General features: G+C 46.9%; 1 protein-coding gene across 1 annotated transcript in view; it reads left to right on the forward strand.

Moving 5' to 3' along the window:
* The window catches only part of LOC149344340 (uncharacterized), a 64673-nt gene extending 59420 nt beyond the window's left edge, over positions 1-5253 (forward strand). Inside the window, exon 10 of the mRNA XM_089542604.1 lies at positions 4910-5253. Within this exon, the coding sequence (XP_089398730.1) occupies positions 4910-5049 (140 nt within the window). The 3' untranslated portion in view covers positions 5050-5253. The remainder of the gene's footprint in view (positions 1-4909) is intronic.
* The last annotated feature ends 10003 nt before the right edge of the window (positions 5254-15256 follow it).

A 15256-nucleotide genomic window follows, 5' to 3' on the forward strand; every position in this document is an offset into this window, starting at 1 on the left:
GATATCTGCTAGCCTTACAAACCAACAAAGCAGATCTTCTACATGTGTCAACTCCTCGGCCATCATCAGACGTCTGCTGCTGCCATCACGTCTCATCATCAGACATCTGCTGCTGACATCAAGTTTTCACTCACTTTCGCCACTCATTGCCCAGGCGGCTACCACACTGCATTTTCAGACGCCGTTTGCGGGCAAGCGCATCGTGCACGGTCTTGGGAGTGCAAGAAACTACTCTAACCATGCAAGAAGAGACAATGCCCACCATCACGACGACAACCCTCGGACTCCACAGCTGGAAAGCGAAGCTGCAATGGGGGGCAGTCAGATTCAATCGCCAGGATCAGCCACCTCCACCCAGGAAGCGCTGATTCAGCTATGACCACGACACGTTCAGGAGCCTTTCCCGGTCCCAGTACAAAGCAGCCTCCAGGGACCCGCTCCGGCCAACCATCACGCCGACCCTAAAACACGGATAAAGAAGCCTAAGAAACCGACTGAGAAGTTACAGGGGAGCTGGTCTCGTGTTGTACCCTTTCCTGCTCAATCCCGAATAGCACATGTAGCACATTCGGCAAGTGGAAACAAACGTCTTAGAGCTCAGGTACAGCCGTCAACGAATGCCTAGATGCACTGAAGGCCCGTCTTACCAACACCCAAATACCACTATCACCCCATACTAAAACACCACGCACAACACAACAAAAATTTCCGCGTTCTTGCGTAGAAAAACTGCTGCAAGAAATTTAAGCACAACAGCAACGCCATAATCACTCCTTGGAAGAACTACGCCCATCTACCAGTGTGGTTAGTGATCCGTTTGCTCAGAATACGTTGGCCAGGTTGTGATGACGCCAAAAGGTCGCGAGACCTAGGGGCCACCTAGGTTCCTTCTCCACCTATTTTTCACTCGCAACGCAGACGCCAACGTCGACGGCAGATTTTCTGCAGAGCGAGTGACTTATCTCTATCGCGTTAGAAAAAGAAAGAAAACAAATTGACCTGACGGGACCCACTCTGCAAAGCGAGATTCACCGACAGCTCCTAAGGTGTTTATTGTTTATATTTTATGATAGTTCGAGGTAGCCTACACAAGAGCGAATTCATATCTAATATTCTGGAGTGCGCTTTTTTGTTTTCCTCACGTACTCACTTTTCGACTACTTGTAATCTCCACTCCGCAACTGTAGGCGCGTGGCGCCACCAATGACCCTCTCTTCAGATGGCACGTTTCGCAGCAGCTGGCCCAGATTTACGCCTCGGTTCTCGCCATACTGTCCCTCGTCCTTCCACTGAAACCACCCTTCGGATCGTTCCAGTAGTAACCTAGTAACCACGTCTGGTGGTAGCCTTCTTTTATGGTAACCATCCTACTCCTTACTCTGAAGCTACCCTGAAGCTAGGCTAGATCCCGTAGCAACCACCCACCGGTTACGGATTCCTCCACTCGCGTAATACCCGTCTTTTTCTACGGTAACCAACCTCCGAGTGGTTCACATGGCAATGCACCCACCGGTTACGTCAACGACGACGACATACTACGAATGTGCGAAACACAGGAGAGTGAGCTTGACAGCTGTCGCTGTGAAAGGAGCGATTACATTAAAGTGGACATTTTACGCAAACAAGATAGCAGGAATACGATAAGGAGCATAAACTGCATTTTATTTTTCGACAGGCAGCAAAAAATGTACACACAATCACACGCTCGTCATCTTGTAAAAAGCACAGTGCTGTTCAGAACCATAATGCTTTAGAGGGTGAAGAATGAAATATGAGAGACAAGCATATCTACCACCAGCTTTACATCAACTGAAACAAAAAAGTATTGTAGGTGACCGCAACATGGGTAGTTTTTCATCACTAATATCAAGTATAAAGATGCGAAAATTTTGACATTTTGAGTTTTGTAGAGCGAATGCTGCGGTGAAGCGGTAGTTCCGAGTTCAAAGCGCGGACCAGGCCAAATATTACTTTAACTACAAAGTTTCTCCGGAAGTTTTACAGCTTTCATTTGTAGTCCATGGCTGCGTTTAGGTGGATTCGAATGAGTAATTCCTTCTATTATTACAAATATACTCCACCTTGGGGGATTCCCCTAAAAGAAATTTGACGAAAACCATTCTTTCCGGTCTCAACAACCGCAAATGAGGCCAGCGAACAGTTCAGTACGTGAAGGCTGTTCGACCTTAACTGTCCGGTTGCCGGTCGCTCCGCTGTTCTACTCACACACTCCCTGATGACGTCGTCTATACTTGGGAGGGCCGTTCTTTCTTTGTGTATATGCAAAATCAAAAGATGGGATAAAATATTTTGAATCGTTCGGTTGCGCAAATGCGTTTTTATTATGCGCAGAGCACTAAAGAGCGTTCCCCGGAAGTGAGAGACTCTGGTATGGAAAACAGAAGCTGAACATACCTCGCGACCTGATCCATCAACTCACGCATGTATTTGGATTCCGTAGGATCTCCGAAATGCCCAGAGTTGTGGTGGAATCAGCACCGTTGAGAAGAGTTGGTAATATCATAAACAGCGCCGACAGTGTGCACTAGTCAAAATCAACTGCATACACTCCCAAAGCCGCCTCTAGTCCATCTGGTGTATACTGACGACCTCCAGCGGCGCTGGTTAAAAGGTCTTCTAGTTTTACGAGCTGTTCCATGCACGGCTGCTCAAAACGCTGATTTGTTTCACTTACGATTCAGTCGGCAGCAGCGAAATACTCCTTGCGCTGCGCGGCCTTAACGTCAAGTGCAACAGGCTGGACAGGTCTACGAGTCGTCCCATTCCTCGCAGGAGGTTTTGTCAGCCTTGACATACGAGGTTCCTTCAGGCCTAGGCGTGCTGCTGTTGTGCTCGTGTGCTGCCACAGCCTCTCAAACGCAGTTTCAGAGCGCAGCTGGGAGATCGCCTCGCAGAGGGCCTCTGCTGCCTTTTTTGCACCTGCGGGGCAATATGTTGAGCTCTGGAGAGCCCTTGCTAGTTCTTCCCCAGTCCCAAAGAAGGCTATGGAAACGTGGATACCTAACAAGGTTTCAATTTCTGCAAAACCCGATCATAACCTTTAAAAATAGCCTTGCTGCTTTCCGTCACTGGACCCGGTGTCTGAAAGAGCTCCTTGAGTGTCTCTTGAACTCTGGCGTGATTCTCAACGAATCTTTGCATCGACTTCAATCTAACGGTCCATCGCTTAGGACCAGCTCCGTGCTTCTGCTGCTACTGAAAATTTCAGTCTCTCCTGAAGAAGGGACGAGTTGGTGCCAGAATCTTGGATTGAAAGGGGTTTTCTGCATGAAGGCCATGAGATATGCTTGCGTCGGCCATTCTACTACCTTCGCATTTCAGCGCAGAATGAAACCAGCGAGCAAGTAGCGCTCAGAGAGGTACCTGCGCCAGAGTGTTTTTATTGTTAAAATTGCCGTTCTATGAAAACCAAAATGAGGGCTAGCACTCTAATCCATGTCTGTTTCAGAGAACTGAGGGTGTCTTAACGAGTAGTTTCCTACTGGGACGTCACGGGAACGCCGAGGTCGTTAGTTAGGTTACAGCCAAAAAAATGTAAACAAGGCAGGAATTAAGGTGGGGGAGGGCTGAGCCCCGTCATGAGAACACTTCGGGGAGCTGGAGCCCCCCCCTGCCCCCCCCCCCCCCCCCCCCTGTTCCGGCGTCCGTCTGACTCAGCACTTCACTTCAAGTAGAGTGACGACTCAATAGGCTTAGAAAGAGGTTTAGGCGTCCTTGCTACACTTGTTCGGGACATTCATATACGAAGTAGTCTGGCCTCTTCCCACTAATATTAGAGCCAAGGACACTCGGCCATTGCCAGCGACAATAGTTCACGGGTTACTTGGCTGCTTGAGCTTAGTTTTTCCATCAGTTTCCGTGAAGCTGGTGTCTCTGAATCATATGCTGATGCAATACAGCACTAATAGACGCTAGTGGAATGTTTCCGTCCTCACAGTTTATGTATTCACAGTAATGAAACCCGCTAAAGAGCAAAAATGCTCATGGATGCGAGTAATGTTGTCTTAAACTGCATAACGGCTTATACCAAGTGATTTGCACCGAGTCAGGCCTATGTGCATTCTGAGTTTGATCGGCGCATCAGTACGTGCCAATGACAAGAATAGTTTTTGCCATATCAAATTTGATTTCAAAAACGGTCGCTCGTCCAATCATCTTATTTATTGTATGCAGTTTAGTTCGTGAAGCTTTAAATGCGCTTCTGGCTGTCGCTTCCCATGGGATGACAAATTAGTTGTGACACAGACCAGCAGTACCTGCCATCGAATAGAACTGCGCTGTAGGAAATCAGAGAATGTTTAGAAAGCGTTCGCCTGGTTTCCGCCTTCGTCACCAGCTGCAATTCCTAGAACAAAAAAAAAAGGTTTAAGATGACTTCGCTTATATAATTGATTGGCGGACACTTCGACAAAGCAGTGTTCTCTTCGCTTTTTCTTCGCACGACCTGCATGATTTAAGCTGATTGCCGATTCTCGAGGTGAAATTGAGCTTCATGAAATCGTTAGTGATCAAGTGTTGTCGTTGGAGGAAATTCTTGATGCAGTTTATGCGGTCAAAACGATAGACATTCATGGTACTGAACTCTGATGTGGTAGGACTTACATACAGACCTTTACTCTTCCAAATAATCTATTTAGACATACTTAAAGCTACCGCTAGGGGCGCTTGCGAAAGACAGCAGTTAGTGACTTCTAAGAGAAGGCAGTGGATAATGTGTTGTGCGCAGACATCAGAGGCCGCGGATGCCGATTGCAACGCTTGTGCGTCAGGATGTAGCTTGAGTCGGGAATTAAAGAGCCTGACGTTTTTTGGTCATTCTGGCATGCTTGCGCGTATAAAATTTGGGGCATTCATCTGTTACCCGGTCTTTTCTCGTTTCTGCTCGCAGCTCGCCATTCCTGGTATAAGCATCATTGTGGTGGAGTCTACATCGTGGATGCCATCCCCATTACGCAGACGGGAAAAATACGGCGGCGCGACCTGGCCCAGATCCTTCCATCGCTGCAGAGAATCGACCGCACGATTTAGACAACATGAAAGCGACATAGAGCAAACAACATTTCACTCTCCGACATCACAGCGTAGCCAGGAATCCAGTGGTAATAAAAATGGGAGGGGTGACTGAATTGAAATTCGACAAAAAGTGATGGTGGTGGTGGTAACTATATTGGCCATGCATAAACTGTTTGAGTCAGCAACATATCCTGTAATAAAGGGTTCTGAAGAAGTGTACTGCAGAAGTTCATTTGATTCTTTGAATCATCTGCTGCGTCAACGCGGCCAGCTTACTTTAACTGCACGCCGTTAGATTATCAAGTTACAACTATCTGAGTGCAGAGTTTTTACACCGGTGTTTGTTTAGATAAGGGACTTCCTCCCGGTGAAAGGCGTGGAGGCACCTTTGAAATCAGCGGTATATTTAGCTGGTGAGAATTGCACTGTGAACCTGCAGTGGGTATGTTACATAGAGTGTATAGGTGACGGCCGCCCTTGCGATCATTGCGCTCTCTACGTGGATGTGACCGAGGCAGGTGTGGTTCATGCACACAGCACCTTGTCGCTATAAGCATAGAATATGACGCTTACGCAGGTTACTAAAACATTTTCGTTATCATCATCGCCGTCATCCTGACTACGTGTACTGCAGGTCAAAGGCCCCTCCCGTAAGCCTCCAATTAACCCGGTCCTGTGACAGCGGAGGTCCGTCATCCGCCCACCTGACACTGACGCCTTGGGCTACGCTTTCCCTGCCATCGAATCCGCTCTTTTACCTTAAGGGGTCATCGATTATCTTGCCTTCGCATCTCATGTGCTGCCCATGCCCATTTTAGGGAGCAGCTCTGAGACGCCCTTTCGCGCGTTTCGCGTCGTAGTCGAAGTAACAGAACACCTGACCGGTGTTGTGTGCAGGCGTGTGACAGGCAGCGTGTTGGGAGGTAGCAGTAGAGCGAAACTCCACCTATTAGGGCGAGGGCGGAGGAGTGGAGAAATAGAACGTGGCTGCCGCGGGGAGGTACAGGGGGCTGGTAGCGTGTGCAGAGCTGCTGCCAATCCATGCTTCCCTCCTCGTGTCGGTAAAGTTCACACGTACCATTTTCCTTTCCACACTCTAAACATGAGTTAGCCACTAGTGTAGGTGCGATGAGCCACCGTTGAGGTCCGTCCCAAAGAAGAATGCTGGGAGTTAAAAGGAGCACGGAATCTGTGCAGCAAGTCGAGGAACTGGGCGCCCTAATCAGGAAAAAGGTCGGTGTCCACGGCGGAGGTAAAGGCAGTCGGAAGAGATGATGCGGGCAAGGAACGAGGCCATCTGAGTACATTGAGCTTTTCTGAGACTGCGAGCGCGCTGCGGGGGTAGAGGCGGTAAAAAAAGACGTGATCGGGACGGGCAGTCATAGCGTGTCCAATGCACTCATCACGGTGCAAAATGAGTGGGCAGGAAGAGTCATTGCTGATGGATAGTTCGGCTCGGCCGCTTAGTGTAAGGATGGCGAACGGCAGAGGAAGCCTTTGGAAGACGACGATTTCAGCGAAGATATTTTATTTCACTATGTATTTGCATAAACTTTCTAGCATATTAAAAATAATTGTGTCAACACTCTCCCAAACTTCTACTGTTACATCTCCAGAAAACTATTTTCTGATTCATATTTTACCTTTAATCCTTGTAAAAAGGCTGCAGAGTTAAGAAAATGCGGCTGAAGCCAGGATCAACATTCACAGCATTCTTCCCGGCGTGAAACATCTCAGGCCATTCTTACAATTTTGTTCACTGCAAAGCACGCATTTTGGTTTTCACTTTTTGCGATGCAGTTTCTTTTGAGATATCTAGAGTTAGAAGAAAATTTTATAAAAGAAATTTGTAATTCGTGAATTTGAGAAACATAGAAGGCCTTGTCGTGCACTATGGTGCTAAGAGTACAACGAAATAAACGGGGTCAAATAGGGTAATAAAAAAATGTGGTCAATAAATAAATAAAATAGATAAAACAGTTGTGAGTATCCTCCGCACTCCGCAATGTGAGTATCTAGGCACCTTAAAGGTGAAAAATGCCCATAGTTAAAGATTTTCTCTGCAATACGCAGTCACCGTAGTTCTCGAAACATACAATTCATTTGGAGTATCTGGTCGATGACAGCAAAAGAACCTCGGGACATCATAAAAAACAGGCGTACAAGCGGATACAACTGTGATAAAAAAATCTCTTTCTTTTACCATTTATGAACGTTTCAAAGCCGCGTCCTCCTTTAAGTACTTGCCGGTTCCTAGTTGTGGCCATACGAAAAATAAGTATTTGATTTTCACGGTTTTAATTTTTTTTATTTTATTTAGCAATACCGCTGTCTCGGAGGAGAGACATAGCAGGAGTGGGTACTTACATTAGTAAAAACAAATAACATGGGTAGCAAAGAAATAGACAACATCTATGAAGTATTAAAAACAGATGAAAAGGTCAAATTATCAGGCAACTGAACAACGGACTCTTCAATTGGCAATAAGCGAATTGAGCCGTCCAATCAATTCCAAATTTCAACAGTTAGAGGAAAAAAAGAACATTTAAAGCAGTCTATATGTGGTTTGAAAGGAACGATGTTTAATGGGTGGTGCCGTCGGGTAGCACGTGCGCTTGAGGACACAAATGTGAAGGGTGCCTGAATGCCAGATGACGTGTGAACGATCTTGTGCAGCATAATTATGCGTTCACGTGTACGCCTATGTTCTAACGGAACAATCTATAAATATTGCATCGATTTGATCACGGTTATTTAAAGCGGAAGCGATGTCGTGAGTAAATTCAATGAGCTGAGTGACAGTGGACAGTGATGCGCGCCATTATGGCGTAGGAAAGTTGTCAGCAGAAGGGTGGTGTTACTGGATACACATCACGATACATCCTGTCAATGAATACGAAGCTTCTAGCCTTAGCACTAGAAAATTTTCAGAAATTATAATTGAGCTTCACAAGAGTGCGGCGCACCCAAGTAATCGGAACAGCCACTCTTTAAAGCAGTGAATAGAGGCCAGAATAATTGATTGTATGGTCTATATCTCGTGTCAGTATCCGGCGCAGGTGCCAAGTGCTAGAAACTAATTTCAGTCGCACGACATGTGTTAGTCTGCGACAACGTGAAAAAAAAAACCTAGACATATGAAACGAGCCTATTTCAATTAAGCCTTCTCTTCCCCTGCAGTTCTCAATCTGTATTTGGTTGCATGCGCCCCCTCTTCGTCCTTTCATGATGTATCGTTTCGAAAGGGAGGCCAAGATATAATAGGGCAAAGTGAGTGCTTTTGTTCTCTTCTTGTCCCGTGGATATGGGTACGGCTCATTGACCACGGCATTCGCTAGCGGACCCTAAGGTGATTGGAGCGATTCTCGGGCGCGGCGGCCGCATTTTGGTAGAGACGAAATGCAAAAACTCCTCTGTGATGTGCGAAGTCAGTGCACGTTAAAGAAGCACAGGTGGCCCAATAAATCTGGAGCTGCCGATTACGGCGTCAATTATACCCAAGGTTTAAATTATAGAAGTTAAGCCGAACATATTACAATATTCTATTCCTGTTGTATCCCGTACCAGAGCTCAAGCACCTTTTGTGCGCTGAACAGAAAAACCATTCCCCTAATTCCACCTAACGTACCGCATGCCATGAGCACACATCACACATTGATGTTACCTTGACTGGCGGTCATTGGTCCAAGCACACTTGAAAGCGAGCTACATTTTGGTTCCGACGCGACACCTTCCGTCGTGAAGCGCTTCTGCGTTGAGGTCGAGAGATCGTCACGGAGGCTGATCACGACGCGGGGCAGGACACATCGGCGCATGCCGAACCAGCCTCGGGGGCGGCCTGCGTCCGCTTGCAGCGCACGTGCTCTGTGGGCGCACTAATAACGTGCAGCAGCACAGAAGCTAAAAGCAGACAGTAGGCAAAGCGTGACAGCGATGCGCAAAGCTCCCCACGGACGGCAAGGCATCGTGACTGGCCCCGGTGTCACGACAGTAAGCGTTTCGTGGCATTCCAGGAGTGCCATCCGCCAGCCAACCAACCAGGGATAGCTCTCAAATCCGAACACCTTTGGGAGTAAGGAGACATGACTTTAGGTGTCGCTCGCTTCAGTTTTCGGTGGACTGCGTAGTTCTTTATAAAGAGCAGAATACGGTGGCGTCATGCTCCGGCGCTCTCAAGGAGGTGGGCCCTGCGCTATACATACCCGCGGAGCGTACATTTATCCACACGGCGCATGTACACAGACTGTGTACGTAAGCACGCTTTTTGCTTTCTCCTTTTCCTTTTTTTTCCTTTTTCACTTTTTTTTTGTGCTACCGCATTATTTTCTTTGACTGAATTTTTTTCTTGCTTTTGAGGCTACTTCGGAGGAGAGTTTTCAGAGCACACAAACCGGGTTAATATGTTCGCTGCTCTCTGAGATAACATTGTGGAGAAATTCTTGGCGACCTTGCAGCGGGGAGCGCGCTTTTAGATCTTTCTATCATTTGTTGGTTTCGCCATTTTTTTTTCTTTACAATCCGGGTTGTAAAGCGTGCCGCGTTCTCTTTTCCAACTTCTTCCCATGCACCGAATGCACCAGTTTTGCTATGTTTCTCGGGCATGCGCTACCGTTTGCGCGTTTAGACGCCATGTCCGTGAGGTAAGCCTGTTTCGCGTTGGTCAGCCGATACAGCATTAAAGTAATGTACGAATAAAAGAAGGCGAACTGCTCATGAAATTCCCCAGCTAGAATACCATCCGCCGCGACAAGCAGGACAGCTGTTGGTCTGAATCCCGTCTTGCCACCCGTATCATACAAGGCGTCTTTCGCCTAAACTTTTCGCAAACGCTGCGAAGCGTCCGACTGTATGAATGGCTTTTTTTCCTCAACGCGACACTCTCCATGCAGTTTCCTGTGCCGGGGGTCGTGTATAGTTGGCTGATGGCTTGTCATGTATTTGTCCCCTCCCCTCTCCAACCTTTTGTTTTTTATGGGCGCCTGCATTCAACACATATAGGCTGTGATATCGCCAGTTGCTGCGTGTGCGCTTCCAGTTTTCAAAGTTGCACATAATCCCCTAACAGGAACAATTCTATTGGAGTGGCTACACAACCCTCGCCGTTCAATAATTCACAAAATTAGTGCAGCTAGTTCAAGTAGAATCTCATCGGGACAGCAGTGCGAAATTACAACGACAGGAGAGCTGAGAGACACGAACGCTGAATTTCCAGCTGAATTTCTATCGATGGGAACATGCACGGTAGAAAAAATTTAAAAAAGCACGGAAGAATAAATACGCGCGAGGAAAATAAAACGACTATGAACCCTTCTTTAGCTTTTGTGCAGGTATTTAATGGGTTGTTTTCAGTGAAACCAAGCTCTAAGTTTAGTGCTGCCTTGCCCGGATCTCTCGGGTGGCATCTGTTTAGGCTTCTGTCCCCCTCGAATACGCCCATATGTTATTCCCCGTTTTCGAGATGTCATATTGCACTGCTGATGGTTTGAACTGAGCCTTTGCAGCGGCGAGTCAACGGAGATTGAACAATGCATGGGCGTAACGCGACAAAAAATGTGCACATTATCGTTCCCGCGCATTAAAGGGTCCATATGCGCAATAGATTTATTATCTCGCTTCAGCCATCGCTTCAGCCATCGCTTCGCCACAACGGGTGCTTTCAAAGGACGCTGTAGGAGCCTGCTGTAAATTTTATTGGTGCAAAAGGCGCGGTTGTTGGGCACCGTGATCGAAATCTTCCTTCTCCGTGTACTGCCCATAGACAGCGCCACCCAGTGGGCGCGCACCATAAAGAACACGTGGGTGAAAAGTGGCTGCTCTCGAAATCATCCGTCGCGTGCAAATACACAGAGCGATAATAGACAGACCGGCGAGGGTGGGAACTTATAGGAGCAATGGAATGGGGAACAGAACCTCTTTCAGTGTGAGTCGGTACATGCGTCTGGATTTGCGCATGTCCCTATTTGGACATGTGTGACGATTTTTGGAAGAAATACACATTTTGTTTTTGCTCGCTTTGTTATGTGTAAGCCCTCCTACTCATCATCATCATTATCATCCTGACTACGCCCACTGTAGGGCAAAGGCCTCTTCCATGTCTCTCCAATAACCCTGTCCTTCGCTAGTTACGAACACCGTATTCGCGCAAATTTCTTAATCTCATTCGCCCACCTAACCGTCTGCCGCCCCCTGCTACGCTTGCCTTCTCTCGGTATCCACTCCGTTACCCTTAAGGACCAGAGGTTATCTTGCCTTTGCATTACATGCACTGCCCAAGCCCACTTCTTACTCTTGATTTCAATTAGGATGTCATTAACGTGCGTTTGTTCTCTCACCCACTCCGCCCGCTTCCGTTAGCTTAACGTTACCCCTATCATTTTTCTTTCCACAGCTCGCTGCGTTGTCCTTAATTTAAGCTAAGCCCTCTTTGTTAGCCTCCTTATTTCTGCCCCATAGGTTAGTACCGTTAAGATACAGCTGTTTTATACTTTTCTCTTGAGGGATGTTGGTAAACTGCCATTCATGATCTGAGAGAACCTGCCATATGCGCCCCACCCCATTCTTATTCTTCTGGTTATTGCACTCTCATGATCCGGATCAGCGGTCACTACCTGGAATAAATAGACATATTCTCTTACTACTTCTAGCACCGCGCCATTAATTGCGAACTGCTGCTCTCTTGCTACACTGTTGAATATTACTTTGGTTTCTTGCATGTTAATTTTTGGCCCCACCGTTCTGCTCTGCCTGTCAAATTCATTGATCATGTTTTGCAGTTCATTTTTCTGAGTGACTTAGCAAGGCAATGACATGAGCGAATCGCAGACTACTTAGGTATTCTCCGTTAACTCTTAACACCAACTGTTCCCATCTTCAGGCCCCCGAATACCTACTGTAAACAGGCAGTGAATAGCATAGGCGAGATCATGTCTCCCTGCCTGACAGCTTTCCTTATTAGAATTTTACTGCTGACATTATAGAGAACTATGGTAGCTGTGCAATCGTTTTAAATATCTTCCCATATTTTCACATAATACTCTTCTACACCCTGACTCCGCAACGTCTGCTTGACTGCTGAGGTTTCTACTGAATCAAATGCTTTCCCCAAATCAATGAACGCTATACATATGTGCTGGTTGTATTCTGTGCCTTTCTCTATCACCTCATTGATAGCGTGAATTTGGTCCATTGTCGAGTATCCTTTACGAAAGCCTGCTTGATCTTTTGGTTGATTGAAGTCTAAGGTTGTCCTTACTCTATTAGCGATTACCTTGTAGGCCGCAGGCAATAAGCTGATCGGTCAGGAATTCTTCAAGTCCTTGACATCTCCTAATATTGGCAATATTAGGGTTTTTCCAAGCTCTAGGTACGCTCGAGGTCCCAAGGCATTGCGTATACAGAGTGGCTAGTTTTTCGAGCAAAATTAGCCCTCCATCCTTCAACAAATCTGCTGTTATCTGATCCTCACCAGCTGCTTTCCCCTTTTGCATTTCTCCTCAGGCTTCCTTTACTTCCTCCTTCTTTACTGGCGGGACGTCCCATTGCTGTGCTCTACTGCCTCCCTCACTAACATTCTGAGTAAGACCTCATATTTCATGTCCAACAATACCAGCGTCGAACACAGACGCGTAATAGTAAAACTACAATGTAAACACGCCAAGCGAGTGAAAAATGAGCAGAACAGAGCTACATTCACGACGGTGAGAAATGCGAACAGCGGCGTTTACCGCCACTGCGATGTTGCAGGGAGGTAGAGGAAGCCTTCTTGTTTGAGATGCTTCCTCCGGAAGTTTGGGAGCTAAGAAAAGAAATAGAAGCCAGCGTTTTTTGTTTTTTTTCAGTTCCCGCCAGCTGGATCTCCGCTGTCTGTGTGAATCATCCTGAACGCATTTTCAAGCAACCTCTGTGCTGGTGCATCGCATACTTCCTCTTAAGGTTCTTTCATGATATTTGGCACGGATATGCTTTGCTATATGCAGAAAGCAGCTGCACAGTTTTCTTTGCAATTCATTGTTGCGAATGCATTCAACTCAATTTGTTACAACTACCGTAGCCAAATCAAAAGACACATATGCTCTTTTTGGTTTCGGGAACTAATTTCTTCTAGCGTTATAGCGATCTGAGCGCCTTTGCTGCCCCTTTTCTTTACTTTTATAGTAGGAGTTTACTTTCACAGGGTAAACAATTCATTTCCTCAAAAACCAATTTACCGACGAACAAGGCGTAGAACGGAACGGGCGATGGCGTTCTATTAGCTCCCTGGCAGCGTTGCAAGACGCTGTCGCGTTTCACTCTTAGAGACGAAGCCTAACGTCTTAACAACGCATCAGTGACACAAGCAGCAACACCGCGCTTAAGGCTTTCGCCTCACCGCATCTTAGGTCAACAAAGTGCCCCCCTGAATTAGTGCATTTAGCCGCGAACGAAATGCGCCCTCACCATGGGTATCGAATCCGCGACCTTCGCATCAGCAGCCGAGCCCCACAGCCACCGAGCCACCGTGAAGGGTCTATTATCCGTTGTCTGAGGCAAGGAATGCCTCTGAAAATAAATGTTGCACAACGTGGTTCGGTCCTTGCGCCTATGCTTCACAAATTTAAGGTACACGACACAAAGAATGGGAAGCCATTCTCACTCGCCGCTTTATGAGGTAGAGGAGTGCCAGCGATTCGATAAAAGCTGTATGTAATCATGTGAAAGGCGGGTGCTGTTAAACCCAAGATCTCATGTCCATCTGGGGTACAATGCTGTATAATTACCGGAAGCACATTACAGAAGGGCCTATTAGCTTTTTTCCCAGAATCCAGGCATCCTTCATTCTTGTTGTCGCATAGACTGGATGCCATTTTTGCACTGCCTAGTGCAGACAGCATTCGATAGTTAAATCTACTAGCTGGCACATGTCATTTTGTCTGAAAAAAAAAATACCATGTTGCAAAATATGAGTGTCTTTACTGAGTCCCGAACCGGTTCGGAACGGCTCTTTTGAACTGTTCCGGTTCGGGTTCGGGTTCAGATGGCGAAAAAATTTGTCTTTGGTTCGGTTCCGGGCAAAAATACATGTTCGATTCCGGCTTCGAATTCATGTTTGGGTCCGGTTCAGCAAGCTCGCTGCAGCACACATCGTTAAACACAATTAGGTGGACAGTATAGCAGCTCCAACACGTGCCATGTGTGATAAGTCTTCGCAAAGAAAAAAAGAAACTTCCATTATGAGAAGGGAAAAACGTCCTCACCCTGATATTCTCTGAATTTTGTAATTTAAATGCCACAAAAAAAAATAGCTGTGGTTTAGCATCGCTAAGCAGGAAATATTGTGCGAAAGCACAGTTCTTTCTACGTGGCCTCTGCCGCCACGTACCTGAAAGCGCGATTCAGGTGTCCACTGACACAGGGAGCCAGTTAAGCGTGCCTTCAACTTTTTCATCGTGGATGCCAGTTTACCCGATGTAAGCCGGTCTATGCTCCAGTGCCGCCTTTATTGCGGCACTGCACGCGTATTGCTCTAGTGCCGTGTTTTTGTCACGACGTTGTCCACGCTGATTCATGAAGCGCACCTCTCTCTGTAACTACCGCCACATAGCTTAAAGCAGGAATATTAGTTTGATAGTAGTAGTAGTCCGTGAAGAAGACGATGTGCAATGCACAGCGCGAGAGTGTGTTGCAGCTTAGCATGAGGCTTGTTCGGCTGCGGCGATAGCCTAGCTCAGTCCTCTCGTGCAGTGGCCAACAAAGCTGTTCTGTTCGCGCAGCTACGGTTTCGAATCGCATTCGTGGCAATATTTATTTATTTATTTATGCTTTAATCAAAGTCACTGTCAAGGTCAATCTTCACGAAAACCGATAAGCCGGTTTGACCTCGTGGATTAGTGATTTCGCAGTAAGAACATCGCCAATGATAGACACGAAATTTCATTTCACGCTGCCTGTGTGGTCAGGTTGTCGGAAACCAGAGATGTTTTTTAGCACCTCCTGCTGGCAACAAAAAAAGAAGTATACAGCTGCTTACCCTGACGGTACAGGTGATCAGCGTTTACTCTTTCGAGGAAGAGTTTTCGCAATAATCACTTAGGCATAAAGCTGCAGAGGCTGAGTGTTCGGACTGCAGCGGTGGACTAGTGTATTGAGCATCCGCCTCGCATGCGGGAGGGGCAGGGTTCGATCCCCAGTGCCGTCAGGTACCCACGGGTGATAGAATGGGTACAAGTTTTCACCTGGTCTGGTG

The sequence above is a fragment of the Amblyomma mixtum genome, chromosome 5, assembly GCF_055824585.1.
Source record: "Amblyomma mixtum isolate Tamu chromosome 5, ASM5582458v1, whole genome shotgun sequence".
Classification (NCBI taxonomy): Eukaryota; Metazoa; Arthropoda; class Arachnida; order Ixodida; family Ixodidae; genus Amblyomma; species Amblyomma mixtum.